General features: G+C 38.7%; 1 protein-coding gene across 4 annotated transcripts in view; it reads right to left on the bottom strand.

The window, feature by feature from the left end:
- EDEM3 (ER degradation enhancing alpha-mannosidase like protein 3) overlaps positions 1-16,694 on the bottom strand; it is a 46,700-nt gene that overhangs the window by 4,486 nt on the left and 25,520 nt on the right. The window contains exons 12-20 of one of the 4 annotated variants that reach the window (XM_073356666.2): positions 16,277-16,360; positions 15,542-15,666; positions 13,455-13,620; positions 9,513-9,667; positions 8,067-8,220; positions 5,247-5,441; positions 4,185-4,350; positions 3,068-3,253; positions 61-108 (exon numbers count right to left, since the gene is read on the bottom strand). In XM_073356666.2, coding sequence (XP_073212767.1) covers positions 61-108; positions 3,068-3,253; positions 4,185-4,350; positions 5,247-5,441; positions 8,067-8,220; positions 9,513-9,667; positions 13,455-13,620; positions 15,542-15,666; positions 16,277-16,360 — 1,279 coding nt within the window. Of the gene's footprint in view, positions 1-60; positions 109-3,067; positions 3,428-3,513; positions 3,621-4,184; positions 4,351-5,246; positions 5,442-8,066; positions 8,221-9,512; positions 9,668-13,454; positions 13,621-15,541; positions 15,667-16,276; positions 16,361-16,694 lie in introns of those variants that run through there. The other 3 variants (XM_073356663.2, XM_073356664.1, XM_073356665.1) reach the window with 3 other exon arrangements.

A 16,694-nucleotide genomic window follows, 5' to 3' on the forward strand; every position in this document is an offset into this window, starting at 1 on the left:
TTTTAAGAATGCTAGGTAGTCCAACTGTATATAACTTGATTATTAATATAAGATACTTACTGCTATCAATAATGTAGTTTGGAATCATTTTACCTTTAAATATTGTTGCTGAAATTCCAATGGTAGCACAAGGAGGGGAGAAAGCACATATGCATTAAAAATCCGTAACACATAATATTCTCTTGTTTGGTGGAAGCGAAGGATTGGTTTGTTTATACTGCAGTTGCCCCAGTAGAGCGAAGAACTACTTTGAACAGTTCACCCATTGGTATAAATAGATGGACATCAAGATTCCATGTGAGGAATCCAGAAGTGCTGTAACTTTGCGTTCCAGCTTTGTACATACGATGGGGAAAAATGAATGTGCTAATATTAGTTTATTAGAGAAGTTCAAGTTCATATGCTGCTCCCCAGATATCCTGTTTGAAAAAAAGCAGTATTACTGGAATGGGAAAGTTTGTTAAAAAAGAGTCTAGAAAGAATATCCCCTATGTACGCTGATGGAACGGATAGAGCCACACAAGCAGGATAATTACTATCATGTAAAATTACTGGTGCTGGCAACTTTAATCTCGTAAGAACAGTCATAGTGGATCACAGCAAAGGTCCATCTAGTCCAGTATCCTGCTTCTGACAGTGGCCAATGCCAGGTGCCCCAGAGGGAATGAACAGAACAGGTAATCATCATGTGATCCATCCCGTCGCCTATTCCCAGTTTCCGGCAAACCTAGGCTAGGGACATCATCCCTACCATTCTGGCTAATAGCCAGAGATGGATCTATCCTCCATGAACTTATCTAGTTCTTTTTTGAACCCTGTTATAGTCTTTGACTTCACAACATCCTCTGGTAAAGAGTTCCACAGCTTGACTTTGCGTTGTGTGAAGAAATACTTCCTTTTGTTTTAAACCTGCTGCCTATTAATTTCATTTGGCGACCCCCTAGTTCTTGTGTTATGAGGAGTAAATAACACTTCTTTATTTACTTTCTCCACACTAGTCATGATTTTATAGACCTCTATCATTTCCCCCCTTAGTTGTCTCTTTAAAAGTCCCAGTCTTACTAATCTCTCCTCATATGGAAGTCGTTCTATAACCCTAATCATTTTGGCTGCCCTTTCTGAACCTTTTCCAATTCCAATATATCTTTTTTGAGATGGGGCGACCACATCTGAATGCAGAATTCAAGATGTGGGCATAAAATGGATTTATATAGAGGCAATATGATATTTTCTGTCCTATTATCTATCCCTTTCTTAATGATTCCCGACATTGTTTATTTTTGACTGCTGCTGTACATTGAGTGGATGTTTTCAGAGAACTATCTACAATGAGTCCAAGATCACTTTCTTGAATGGTAAGAGCTAATTTCGATCCCATCATTTTATATGTATAGGTGGATTGTTTTCCAATGTGCATTACTTTGCATTTATGAACACTGAATTTCATCTTCCATTTTGTTACCCAGTCACCCAGTTTTGAGAGATCCTCTTGTAGCTCTTCGCAGTCTCCCTGGGACTTAACTATCTTGAGTAGTTTTGTATCATCTGCAAATGTTGCCACCTCACTGTTTGTTCCTTTTTCCAGATCATTTATAATATGTTGAATAGGACTGGTCCCAGAACAGACCCCTGGGGGACACCACTATTTACCTCTCTCCATTATGAAAACTGACCATTTATTCCTACCCTTTGTTTTGTATCTTTTAACCAGTTACCAGTCCATGAGAGGACCTTCCCTCTTATCCCAGGATTGCTTAAGTACCTTTCGTGAGGGACCTTGTCAAAGGCTTTCTGAAAATCTAAATACACTATATATCCACTGGATTCCCCTTGTCCTTATGCTTGTTGACCCCCTCACAGAATTCTAGTAGACTGGGGAGGCATAACTTCCCTTTACAAAAAACATGTTGACTCTTCCCCAACAAATTATGTTCCTCTATGTGTCTGACAATTTTGTGCTTTACTATAGTTTCAACCAGTTTGCCCAGTACTGAAGTGAGGCTTACTGGCCTGTAGTTGCCAGGGTCACCTTTAGAGCCCTTTTAAAAAATTGGCGTCACATTAGCTATCCTCAAATTTGGTATTTGGTACAGAAGCTGATTTGAATGATAGGTTACAGACTACAGTTAGTAGTCCTGCAATTTCACATTTGAGTTCCTTCAGAACTCTTGGGTGAATACCATCAGGTCCTGGTGAATTATAACTGTTTAGTTTATCAATTTGTTCCAAAACCACCTCTAATGACACCTCAATCTGGGACAGATTTTATACTATTTTCCTCACTAGGATTTAACTTCCACTTTTTAAAGGATGCCTTTTTCCCCTCTCACTTCTTTTTACTTTGTTGTTTAGCTATGGTGGCTCTTCTTTGGTTCTCTTACTACGTTTTTTAATTTGGAGTATACACTTAAGTTGAGCCTTTACTATGGTGTCTTTAAAAAGTTTCCATGCAGTTTGCAGGGATTTTACTTTTGGTGCTGTACCTTTTAATTTCTATTTAACTGACTACCTCATTTTTGTGTAGTTCCCCTTTCTGAAATTAAATGCTCAATGAGAACCACTTCTGCCTAGTCTTTACAGTGAGAAAAATCAGATCTATCTTTATAGATATGAAGAACATCACTTGGAACTGAGAAACATCTACAAGTCAGGACCCTGAAACACACACAGCCTAGATATCAAAGCAGAATATGAAAAGCTCTTCCAAGAAAAAAGGGTTTCAGAGGCTTAAATAAAAATAAACCCAACCACGTTGTAGCACTATTAGTCTAATTCGTTACAGCAAAATTATAACGTTCACTTTTTCTGTTTGGGACCTTGTGTAAAGTGTTTCAAGTTAAATAAGTTGGACATGTATTGGGAAATTCTAAGAGATGGTTACAGTTTGAATGAAACTAATTCAACAAACTAGAATTATGGAAGTCAAACAGAATTTTCACCTCAATCCCAATTCACTTATTTTTTTCAGGTAGAAAATAAGAACCATTGTTTGTTTTATATTTCACATTATGCCAACTGATAAAGATTATTACTTATCTTTATAAGACACGAATGGCTTTACCCTTACCTCTGTCTTTTGCTTTATCAGAAAGAAGCACTTCTACAGCCTCGTATTCTCGGATTGCATCAAGTATAATATTTCCTTCTTTGCTGAACAGGAAGAGCATGGGGATTTTGATATCGTCTGTATTCTTTCCATCACCAGCCATTTGGAATAAAGGAGCAGTGTCGCTGCTGCTTCCCTCATTGTCATCTAGCCAACAGAAGGTCAGAGTAAGCAAGCTTTTCCATTATGGACGTCGGTCAGGATTGGTGCTCTCTCATTACATAGGATAAAGGCAGCTTGAATAGCTGGTGTGGGAATTTCAGAGAATGTGCTGTAGTTTAATTAGAATTCCCCAGATTTACAATTTTCTAACCTTATTTCCTGGTGGAGACAGCAAAGAAGAGGTTTGAGTGGACAGAAGCAAGTTAAGTCAAAAGGGGGAATGTATTTCAATTCTGTTTGCTTGCCTGAGATGGTGATGAGACTTTGTGGGTGGGAGGCAATATTGTTTGGCATGTCCAGCAGTTTTAATTTTTTATTTTCAATTTGCCTCAAAAGGTGGATGCCTGCCTGGCTGTGGAAAATCAAGAACAGTACTGGACCTAGAAGGAAAAAGCTATTTCACAAGCAGATGCATTCCTGAATGTAAAAGGTCTCAATGTACATCATTTCAGGATTGCTACTAATCAGTTATCTATTTTCAGTACTGAAATCACAGTTACTCAACTTTTAATAAGGAACGTAAATGGTACATTCCTCTCTAGAACTACTAACTTAGCTGGGAAAGCATAGACTAGAAAATGAAGATTATAGAAAGAACAACCATTCTTTTATTTTACAACATTCAGCTCCAAACAAAAGTTAATTCGTAACTTCTGATTTGTCAGAACAAACCCCCTCACTGAATTTCTCCACTAGTAGGTTTCTGTCTGGCTCCATTCTGTTGTGCAAGCAGGATATTAAGTATACACACCTCCTTTGTTCCAACAACAGGATTTCTGTACCTTGTTGTGCTGACTGCTCACAAGAATGTAACAGATGCCTGCCACCCTTGAAAATATGCTTATATATAATCTAAATAACCTTGTGGAAAACACAGATTACAGTTGTACAAAACAAAAAAGATAGTTTTATTTACCAATAACAATGCCCCCTATTGCTCCAGCTTTTTGGATGTTTCGTGCCTTTTCAGCAAACATGCACTGGCCTCTCTGCATCAAAGCAATTTTCTCCTTCACTGATTCAGGATTAGTGATCTCCGAGCATCCATTGTAAGGTTTACTGGTTGCAACAAATCCTCTTGTCTGTTTGAGAGATGTAATGATTTAAAATACTGGAGTCAAACCTGTAAATGTTTCCTACCTTTTATAATTTTTCCAGTCATCCCGTGTTTCCCAGCATACTACAGGACCTTTATCATGGAATCTTTATTATGACAGATTCTCAAAAAACTTGTCTAATCAACAATTTTTAAACTAATTTCTTTGAACAGTTTGGACTGATTTGGCTTTCACATAGTACAAACAAAAAGGCTATTATAAGATGCTGGGCCAACATCTGTAACCTTTTAAGTATAGTCAACAAAATACAGAATAATTATGGTTAAGATATCACAAACCATGTGAGAGCACACTTTGTTTCATATCTAGAGTATACCCTGTGGGCTGAAATCCTGCTCCCATTAAAGTTAATGGGAGTTTTGCCATTGACTTCACAGGGGACAAGTAATTTTCTCTTTATCTAGAGAGACACTTTCTCTGAACTTCTGATGGGCTAAGGAGAGCCTAATCCTCATTAAACTTTTAAAATGTTGTTAATTGGCAGCCATGAATGGCAGCCATGCTGAATCCTAGCAGCTTGACAAGCTCTCTTCCCTTACATTGGCCTCTCCCCCTAGGATGCAAGAGTTATATTCCACATACAGCATTCAGAAAACAACTGGAGCACCTGCATGTGGAAGCTGAATCATGACTGTTGCCTAAGGAAACACAGACTGAACTCTGCGGTGTCTGAGTCAGAAGAAAGAAACAATCTAAAATTCTAACTATTTTAAATGTCTATTATAAATCTAAGTGCTAGCTGAGTATTTTGAAATAAATGCAATACTAGAAAATTAAGATCAATGCAACAGAGAAAAAGCACAAATAAATAAAATTCAAGAGCAAATCATACGTTCTAAAGATTTTCACATTATACATACCCCTACGCTGTGTTTGGATAGGTCCATTCCAAATTGTGCTGGCCCAGCTGTCAATACTACCCTGCCAAAGAATGGGTGGGAAACAATTTGAACAGCACGTGGGGGTAGCTGCTGCTCTTTTTGTTGCTGACTGGATAGTTCAATCATTTCCTGCATGAATCGCAAACCATCTTCAGCATCAAGTGAACTTGCTGCCTAAGGAGTAAAGACATTAGGATAAGTGGCGGCTTAAATATTTTGCAGAACCAAAATTTTACTGCCACTGGTGAATTCATCAAAGGTCATGGTTATAGCCAACCTCCTGGAAAAAGAGCTGGCTTGTTCCAGAATCTGCCAATATTGCCTCCAATCAACCAGGCTGAGAAGGAAAAAGTAATTGAGAGCACTGCATTCTAAAGTCTAGCTCCCAGAGGCCCATGACCTTTCCATCAGCTGTTTTGTAGTATTTTATATGTAATTCTTTGTTAATTATACTTTAAGAATCTATCAAATCTGTCACAAATTTCATTTTTTCCAAATCTCTGGTTTATACAAGTTTGATTATTTTTAAATTGCAATGGAAAGAGTTGTTTTTAAACTAATAAACCTTTCCCTGCTAGGTCTATTTTCAGGTATTGCAGCAGAAAACCTGAAGCCAAATCTAAACAAAATGGGAACTGACTTGATCCTCATTGTCCAGTCTGAGAAATGCCAAAGTTAAACGGCACAAGCTATTAAAACCAAAAATTCTTGAACATCTAATTTTTCCTTTATCAGTAACAGAATTATGTTTATAATAAAACAACTGACAAGTGTTCTTTAAAATTTAAACTAAAGACAAATACTAATGCAATAGATATACAAAAAAAAGTCAACTTGACCACATATAATAAGTCTAAGGTAAATAAGTAGTGTATTTTGACTCTTGTGTAAAATACATGAATGTGCTATTTTGCTGATCTGGATTTTGTGGTAAATCCATACTTTTAAAGCAGTCTTCAGACAAAATATTGTTTGCAGAGAGTCACACTGTTGATGCTTTATCAGATAAACAGAAAAATGTTAAAGGGCACGTGAAAGGTAAAAATAAGTTAGAATTATTTCTGTGCCGCACAGTTGGTCAAAAAATCACACTAGAAATACCACCAATTAGAAATTTCTGGATGACACTGAAGACTAGCAGTATGACAAAACCCTAATGTTGGAGTATTTCCAAAGAATATCATCGATAATTACAATACTTATGTATTTGTACAGCACCTTTCACGTGCCCTTTAACATTTTTCACTTTACAAAAGTAGGTAATTATTTTGATAGCATTCTGGTTTCTCTCTCTAATCCTGAAAATAAATTTTATGCTCCAGACTCAGGGCTTTTGTGAATTTTGACAAGGCCAAGTATAAGATTATAAACTCTAAATCCATAATACAGCAAGTGCCAAGTATTTAAAAATGTATTTGAAACCATCCATCTTAAATGTAGCCTTGGGCTACTATGATACATTACGTACACAAACTTAATTTCTAGAGGCTCACTTTAAAAGAAGATTAAATTGATGTCTATTTAATACCAATTTATTTATGGCATATACATCACATTCTATATTAGATAGTGATGCAGGTCTGGGATGCTGAGAGACTTAACTATGAAGCAATCAAGCTAATATTTGTCTTAAATATTACATTCTCTTACTATAATGAAAAAAATCCATTCACATACATGTGTAGTACCAAGACTGTACTGTTTGAAAAAGATACTTTTGTTCTATTATATAAAAACTGAAAAATAGAACTACGCTTGATACCAATCTAACTAAAACACTAGAGCTTTAGAAACACACATTTAAAATGATTTATTTTATGATCTTGCTATTTGAAGGAGGAATTTTTACCCTAAAGCACAAACATTTGAACAAACATTTGTAATTTTAAACTAAACTACTTTTTTTCTCCTTTTCTGTGCTATTTTTAGATTTGTTCGAACAAGTGCTCTTTCCTTCAGTCCAGCTTCTCCTTACAATGACGTCTTAATTAGGGCACCATATCGTCTACAATTCAGGGACTGCCAAATCTGTGCCTCACAATCTATGCATTCATTTTTTAAAAAAGAAGTTTTTATTCTTAGTGGCAGCAAAGAAAACTTTCCAAATGTGACCTGTATGCAAACTCGTGCAGTGATGTCTGCTTGAATCTGCAGACAGCCTGACACAATAGTTTAACTTTGCTGGAGGGCTGGTTAACTTATCAGCTGTAGATTCAGACACTTAACAACTGCACCTCTGATCATGCTAGTAAAGCTTACATGCTTCAGGTGCCAAATGTCCAAGCTGCCAAAATCTGCAGCTTCCCACCCCCCCAAATTCTATTATGCTGTTATGAGTTTAATGCAAAACTGTAGCACATTGCAAATTAAGTTTACAGACAGCAAAAAAACTGCATGTAATACTCAATTAAACAAATGCAAGGATTACTGATTGAACTAAATATGAAAATGAATACTACAATAAAAATTCACATTAATTTCTGTGGGTGTTGCCCTATCCAAGTCTTTTGCTGAAACGTAAATGGAGCACTGGTTGTAACAAGTGGAGATAATGGCACTTAATTGCAAGACAAAGTTGAAGAGGCAAAACACACTTTAGTTTAAAAATGTTATTTTTCACATGTAGCAACAAAGGAAAGGTAAAAAGGTATGCTGAAAGCTTCTTTTTAAAATTAAGCAACTCAAACTGTGGAAATATAGTGAAACCAAGGGATGAAATCTGCTCCTATTGCAGTCATTGGGAATTTTTCTACTGATTTCAATGGGCCAAGATTTCTACAAAATATATGTGGGTCTTACTTGAATTGCGTGCTGCACTAATTGTACTCTTCCATCTTTGAGGTGAATCAAACTGACTCCCATCTTCTTCAGTATCTCCAAATGCTCAGGGTTACTGGCCATGAAATCCCTGGCTCTCAGGGGCGGTTTTGGTCCACTCCCAAAACTCTCTTCTCTGCCAAAGAGGGTAAGGATCAAAGTTTCATCCTGGTACATTTGTTAAAAAAAATATCTAACAGTTTTACACATGAGAGGTGTGCAAAGCTAGAGACATAATATATACAAAGCCATCAAAACCATAGGCACCAACTCCATGGGTGCTACAGGGCTGGAGCACTCACCAGCAGCCAAGCTCCCCTCTACCTCCCAAGCACATCCCCACTCCTCCCAGCGTTTCTCACCCAGCCACTGCCAAACAGCTGTTTGGCAGCATTAGCACACTCAGGGGGCAGGAGAATGTGACATGCTCCAGGGAGGGGGTGGGGATATGGGGAAGGAGTTGGAATATTGGCAGGGAGGGGATGGAGTTGGGGCAGGGAAGGGGCGATCAAGCACCCACATGAAAGAGGGGAAGTCGGTGTCTATGATCAGAACCCATTCCTATCTTCTAATGTATGAGCATCCCACTGGAGTATCTCAAGCTGAAAATTAAAGTTCTAGCAAACAAAACTCTTGGTAAAATGTTACCTTAAAATTATAATTGTTTTAAAAAGCTGTGAACTTCCCCAACAATTTTCTAGTGCAATGTTGATAATGTAAAACTGATATATCAGCAATCTGATTAAAGTGTGAGCCAGCACTCTTCAATATCATTTCTAAATGTTCAGCATTTTGGTAATAAATGAAAATAAATTTGAATAAAACCAGAAAAGCCAGTTTTCCTAACAGACTGAGCATCAGATGCATATAATGCAACTGTTACTCAGCCCACTTAATTTTCACCTGCATAAATATTACAGTAGTCATATAAAGGCAGATATTTTCCAAATTTTACAGAACCACCTAAAATAAGATACAAGATTATCTATAGCAGCATTAATAAAATAAAGTCAAGGAAAAGTGTTTATTCAGTTGATTATAAAAATGAAACTTCATTTTCTTATTTATTCTCAGTGATTTCAGATCCTATTTGCTCTGTTTACAAATTGATTTTTTTTTTCCTAATTGGCACTGCTGCAATCCCAAATTAGGATCTGTGATTTGTGCTGAGCTCCATCTACTCTTACATAATCAACTGCAGCTGGAAGTTAGCTGAACGCTGATAGGAAATGCAGCTAGCTTTAGGGCCAAAAGGAATACCATCTTGTGAACAAAGTAAGCATATCTGACTAACATATGCAGAGGAGATAGGGAGGCTTGGTTTTTTGGGGGGGGTGGAGGGTTTAGTTTTTTGGGGGTTTTTTAATTGAATGACAGCCAATTTTCTGGCCATTCCTAGCAACGGAGGATATAAAACATGCTTCTTACACTCTGGCAACGCCCCTAGGACAGCTCTTATCCACCACATTTTTCAAAGGTTCACGGATACTCTGAGCATACATAGGGTCATTTGGGAAGAGAATCTGGGTGTTCGGACATGTCCACTCAAAGTTACTGTCATCCAGCTCCGAGTATTCTGTTGTCTATAATGAACAAAGCAGATTATCTATTAAGAAACCCAATTACTCTAAATTTCTTATCAAAAGAAATATCAAACAGTAGACTGCATCATCAAAAGTTAATTGTATACAAAGCATAGTACTGAAGGTAGGGAGGTATATACAACTGCAATTACTAGTGAAGAATAGTAAGACTTTTACTTGCCTGCTTTTTTGCTAGCTTCTTGGCATGTGTATAAAATTTTAAGTGTTAATGTTTGAAGCCTTTAACATTCCAATTGTCCCCTAGTCTCTATTTTTATATTATTTTCCTTTCTGAATAGCTCTCATGTCTGTCTTCATAGCATTCCCAATCAGAATGAAACAAATGATGTTGGTCATGATTCTATTTTGCTGCAATTTGGCAAAGATATGAACAGCGGCAAAGGCGCCAGAGATGTGTATCTGAAGACTCAAATGCAGTCCTGCCTTGGTTCCTCTTTGGAAGGTTTTTTGGTTTTTTTAAACCTAGTTACAGAAATTGAAGGATTTAGGCCCTCTACTGGTAAATGGAGTTTTGAAGCCGTGCTGTACCAAACATCTAGCACCCTATGTAACTTCTTGTTCTTTCCGATAGAAGAAAACTGTTTTTTGCTTTAGGTGTAAAGTTAATAGTGCCTATATTTTGGCTGTGGCAGCTCCAGACCATTAGGACTGTCCTGTTTTATGTCAAAAGACATGCCTCAGATTATTTTAAAGAATATTCCATGAGATCATCTCAGTTCAGTTCAGTTCAAATATCTTTATTGATTTCTGAGCTGCCTAAAATGACTTGACACAAAGAAACCATAAAACTAAACATTAATAAATAAGGTTATATTGCCACATATAGCTTCCTGTTCACATATTTCAATAGGAACAATCCCAGGAGTCTCCTCCTCACAATCCATATAGCAACAGTCAACTAAACCTATGGGTGGCAAAACTACATCACCTAATTTCAAACCAGACCTTAACTATAAATCAAATGACATTCGTTTTCCTTTGAAAGGAAGAGATTAGTTTTTAACATTTGCAAATACCACTATTTTACTGTCGCATAAGAAGTGCATAATAGTTTAGTATCTGTTCCTGGCTCTGCAAATGACTTGTTGGGTGATCCCAGGCAAGTCATTTAACTTTACTACAGCCCAGTTTTCCCATCTGTAAAATGAGTATAATACTGATCTGTTTACAACACACCTGTGAGAAAAGTCATTTAAAATTATTTATCAACAATAATTAATAATTCTCTAAGACCCAGTATTTAAAGGTGTATAAAAAGGCTCCAGAAAAAAATATTCAAGTTGCTATAGCATAACAAAGCTGTTACTTATTTTATTGGAAGAAGTTACTACATACAAAGTAATTGTTCTCTTAGAAGTATGACCAACATAAAATAAATAGAGCCAAACCACCTACAGTAACTCCTCACTTAACGTTGTAGTTATGTTCCTGAAAAATGTGACGAAGTGAAACGATGTTAAGCAAATCCAATTTCCCCATAAGAATGAATGTAAATGGGGGGGTTAGGTTCCTCTTCTTCTCCCCCACCTCTCCCTTTACTCTGCACACCACATCCTTGCTCTTCCCCCCTCCCTTCCCTGCCTCCTGCCCACAGCAATCAGCCAGCTTGCAGCGTTCAGGAGGGAGGGGGGTGGAGCGAGGACACAGCATGCAGTCTTCCTCTACCTCCTGAACACTGCAAGCCAGCTGATTGCTGCAGGCAGGAGGCAGGGGAGGGAGGCACACCACATCCTCGCTCCTCCCCTCTGCCCATGGCAATCAGCTGGCTTGCGACATTCAGGGGGCAAGAGGGAGGGGGGAGGAGCAAGGACTTAGCACACAGCCTCCCCCATCTCTCCCCTGCCTCTGCAGTTTGCGGAGTTCAAGAGGCAGGGGCAGGAAGGGGAGCCTGCAGGCCAAGTCCTCGCTCCTCCCCCTCCTGCCTGAACACTGCAAGCCAGCTGATTGCCACAGCAGGAGGCAGGGAGAAGAGGGGGAAGGCGCTGATCTGTGGGGTCTGCCGGCGGGCAGGAGGCGCTGGGGGGGGGGGGGCATATGGGAGCTGATGGAGGGCTGCCAGCTGTGGACAAAGCAAGCAGCCAAACGACATTATAGCGAAACATTGCACAACTTTAAATGGAGCATGTTCTATAATGGAGCAGGGACATAAGATCGAAACAACGTTAAGCAAGTTAAGTGGGGAGTTACTGTACATGGAAAAAAGTCTGCACACTAAGGTCGCGTAAAACTGCTTCCCCACTATCGTCTATCAAATCGAATAGTGAAACAGCAGGAGGCCACCTTGCTAATCATGCACTAGGGCACAGATATTTCAAGTGGCTGACATGGTACTTAAAATAAATATAAGCAATGCAGCCCAGTAAGAGGTGTTCCTTTTTCCCCTCCCATTTTATTGCAACCCAGATGATTCTAAAATGATCAGTGTTTTGGTTTCAATAACCTCGTGTCTATTTTACGATTTCTTCCTTGAGAGAAAAGCTCCTGACATCTGCTTTAAATGGGATGTTTTTCTATCTTTGCCTTAGTCAGATAGGCACCAAGTCTCAGAGCCTGGGTAACCTCACACAGGCTTTTGGGGCTTGGACTGCTGGGCTATAAAAATGCAATGTAGTGGTTCAGGCCCCAGGTCAGCCATGGGTCTTTTATTACAGTGTAAACATACACTGAGTGTCTTGTCTACAGTGCACAGTGGGCAAGTGTGATTTCTAAAGCACATCAATGTGTTGTACACTAACTAACTGGTCTGCTGTCATGAACGAAAAGTTCCCTATTACACATGAATGTAGTGCTCTTTCAAATAGCACTACGTTAATGCGCACTTGGGAGCCTTTAGAAGTCTCACCCTCATAGTGCATATTGCCATGCTGTGTAAATAAGTAAGAAAATGCTAAGTAAGGGATTAACTAAGAATTATCCAAGAGTGAACACACTTCGAGTCAAAAAAATGGCAGATTAACATTGGGGGAATCCCTAGGTGATAAATCCTCTGTTCACTTTCTCATCTGTTTATTTAGTCTGCCCATTGAGCTACTGATGCTGGAAATATCAGTCTGTCAGAATGAAAAAGGCAAGAAAAGTACTGTTTAGACTACATTACCATTACCACTTCCAGCAGAGACTGAGTATGCTATTTCAACAGGTTCCCAGTTAGGAAGAAGGGGGAGAAGGAGACAGAGCCTGAGCCTCAAGTTCTGCTATTTGCTATAGCTCAACTGATTTCAACATTTTACACCAGCTGAGGATCTGGCCCTAGAGCTGGAAAGCTAACTTGGGTTTCCTCCCAGGTACTAAATCCTAGGTCAGCAGGCTAGCTCTCTCTGCATTTTATTTTTCCCTTAATATAAAAAATGACTTGGCAAATTTAATCTATGCTATGGTTAAAGTATTTTTAAAGAGGAAATAAATCTGAGCTCCACAAAACAAGAAAATGTATTTATTTATTTATTTATTGGGAACACAAAAACTGAAGATTAGGGTTTTACTGGTTTGTTTTTTATAAGCACATGTGTTCTGTGACCTTTCTGCCAAGTTCCAGCCCGGAGCAAGGTTTTATGGTTGAGTTATAAATACCTAAAAAACAGGTTTGATCATGGAAAAAATTGACAATATGCATGGGTGCCACTAATTACTGTCATGATAAAACAGTTTGCATTAAATATTTGTCAAAAATCTTATTGCTTAAACTTACCGTTTACCCTGATTTTTCCATGTAAAAACACATTAAAGTGGTATTAAAAACAGATAAAAGTTTAAAAAGATCACTCACTGTATTTTTCTTAGACATTGTTTGGTTTGTAGTAGAGAGCCAAAGAGGTAACAGATGAGCCTCTGTAGTGAAGATATAATCTTCTATATCAAAAATCATGTCTTCCTTATCAGCAAAGAGCAGGTAAAGGTATTTAAACATCTCAGCCAGGAAGAAAGAGTCCATTCTATGGGGTCAGGGAGGGGGGGAAGAGAGAGAAGACAGCCTTAAGAACAGTGCTATTTCCCAAAGTGGCAGTAAAACAAATGCTCAGGATACTCAATTCAATGGACAGTCTCTACGTAAAAGAATAAATGGACACAAATCAGATGTCAAGAATTATAACATTCATAAACCAGTCGGAGAACACTTCAATCTCTCTGGTCACGCGATCACAGACATGAAGGTCGCTATCTTAAAACAAAAAAACTTCAAATCCAGACTCCAGCGAGAAACTGCTGAATTGGAATTCATTTGCAAATTGGATACTATTAATTTAGGCTTAAATAGAGACTTGGAGTGGCTAAGTCATTATGCAAGGTAGCCTGTTTCCTCTTGTTTTTTCCTACCCCCCCCCCCCCCCCAGATGTTCTGGTTTAACTTGGATTTTAACTTGAAGAGTGGTCAGTTTGGATGAGCTATTACCAGCAGGAGAGTGAGTTTGTGTGTGTATGGGGGTGGGAGGGATGTGAGAACCTGGATTTATGCAGGAAATAGCCCAGCTTAATTGTCATGCACATTGTGTAAAGAGTTATCACTTTGGATGGGCTATCACCAGCAGGAGAGTGAATTTGTGTGGGGGGGTGGAGGGTGAGAAAACCTGGATTTGTGCTGGAAATCACTTTAGATAAGCTATTACCAGCAGGACAGTGGGGTAGGAATAGGTATTGTTTCATATTCTCTGTGTATATATAAAGCCTGCTGCAGTTTCCACGATATGCATCTGAAGAAGTGAGCTGTAGCTCACGAAAGCTTATGCTCTAATAAATTGGTTAGTCTCTAAGGTGCCACAAGTCCTCCTTTTCAATTTCCAAACAGTTAATGATACTTAGCATTGCAGGTTTGTCATGGTGGGGAACAATGTCAAACAGGGTCATATTCCTGTTTTTCCCGTGACTTCCCCGCAGCTGGAGATCCTGCCCTGGGTGGCTGGGCTCAGCTCCCCACTCTGGGGCACTATAACCTGGCACACACAGTCGCAGCACTGCTCAGGTGCCTTTATGTCATGATGCGGAGAAAGGAGGGAAGCAGGGCAGCCACGCCATATTGGACTGAGCTGAATAGCAGCACTGGGTTGCGCTGAGCCTGAACCTGGGCACAGAGCACAGCCCAAAGAGGGCAGAGGGAGGTACCGTTCAGCCCTCCGTGCCCCCTGAGGCTTCTCTCCTTGGGGGAAGCTCCAGCATCCAGGCTGCATTCCCCCGATGCTGCATTCCCCCTTCCCAATGATGCTCCACCCTGGGAAGGGGGCTCAGGAAAGTGCCAGCGTCCTCCCCTCCCAACCCACAGTGTCAGGGCTCAGGCAGGGGACGCAGCCTTTACAGGGTGTTCTAAATTTACCGAGACTGCTCTGTGTTTAATAAAAAAGGCTGTGACAAATCTGCAGCCTTAATGATAGTAACTTTTGAGCTTATGAGCCCTGCTTGAGTGCTGCAACTACTGCAGAATTCCAATAGGAGGAAACTGTTTACAGACAGAAATAACAGTTCAAAAAGTTCAATGGAAAAGTGGTACAACAACAATATACTGCTTGAGAATTCCGAAGTCAACATTTTTCAAATGAAATATGCTTCAAATTTAATCTACTTAACCATCATCCAGTTTTATTAAAAAGATATATAAAGAAAATATCAGAATAGGCTGTCTTCACTTTTTTACAGAAGTGTTATGATTTAAGGCTATGAATTTTGAAAGTTTTTAAGGCCAATTAGACTACACATATTCCATTAACATCAAATATGCATAATCTGAGGGTTGTTTATTTAGATGAACACAGAATACACTATCCGCATCTATCCAAAATTCAATTAATCTGAATACACATAAAAATAAGTTAATCAGACTCCTTTTATATTTTCTAAGAAACTTAAAAGTCACTACACTCTTACCTGTCCTCATGACTTCCAGTACGAACATCCTTCATTGCAGCAAATCCACAGGGTACTCTAGCATATTTGTTTAAATTTTCAATGAGCGTTTTTCCTACTTCTAGGTAGTAAGGGTCCCCAGTAGCCTATTTTTAGAAAAGTTGCACAATACTTAGATGTCATGTAAAATGTATAGCTGTTTTTTTAGAACTACTTGCTATGCATTAGTTTCTGGTATGTTGCCTTTTTTATACACCCATGAAATTTAATGTCATTGTCTCAAAAGAGAAGAGCCATATGCAGAAGAGGAAGTTCCTTTCAAATACAGTGCATTACCATTTACACTATATGGATACGCTATACTATGCTGGGACAATCAAAGGAAGACAAGGGAGTTACACTCAGATTTTTAAAGATATTTGAAAATAAGACTTAGGCCTTGCAGTGCTGAGTGCAGCAATGCCTAAATACCTTTAAAAATCTGGGCCTCAGGCACCCAACTGTCACTGAATCTGAAGAGGCTGGGCCCCTTTGTACCTTTGAAAATCCTTGCCTTATAAAACAAAACTCTGAAGACATTTTCTAATAACAAAGAGTGCCTACATGTGGCTTGCATGCCATAAGTATTTAACTCCAACACATGTGAATGAGATGGGATCCAGTTCTACTCTTTCAGCTTTGGGACGCGGCACCAATAAAATCCAAACCTTAGTACCAAGTGTTGAAAAGCCAAAACAATGAAGAAAGTAGCCTTACTTTATACAAGAAATAGGTGCTTTCTGCAAATTCTGGTCTTAAAGGGTGCTGAGCCCAATGAACCCTGAAGTCTGTTGTGAAAGCCTGAGGAAGAAAGAATAGAGATAAATAAATATAGGCATAAAAATGTACAGATTGTTTTGAAATCTAAAATAATAATTCACCAACAGGCAGAAGGGTGCAAGTCCTGATCATCAATCTCTACTCCTTTCTCATTTATTTCCATTTCTAATTATAAAAAGCCCCTATCCAAACTTGTTCTAGGATTCCTGTCAACAGTTAGATGATTACTTTTTGAAAAAAAATTGATAGTGAATAATATTCTCTGATGACAGGCCTGATTCTGATCTTACATACACCAGTATAAGGGCATGGCTACACTTGCAGATGTAGAGCGCTGAGAGTTAAACCAGTCCTC

This window comes from Lepidochelys kempii, chromosome 8 (assembly GCF_965140285.1).
Source record: "Lepidochelys kempii isolate rLepKem1 chromosome 8, rLepKem1.hap1, whole genome shotgun sequence".
In the NCBI taxonomy this organism is placed as follows: domain Eukaryota; kingdom Metazoa; phylum Chordata; order Testudines; family Cheloniidae; genus Lepidochelys; species Lepidochelys kempii.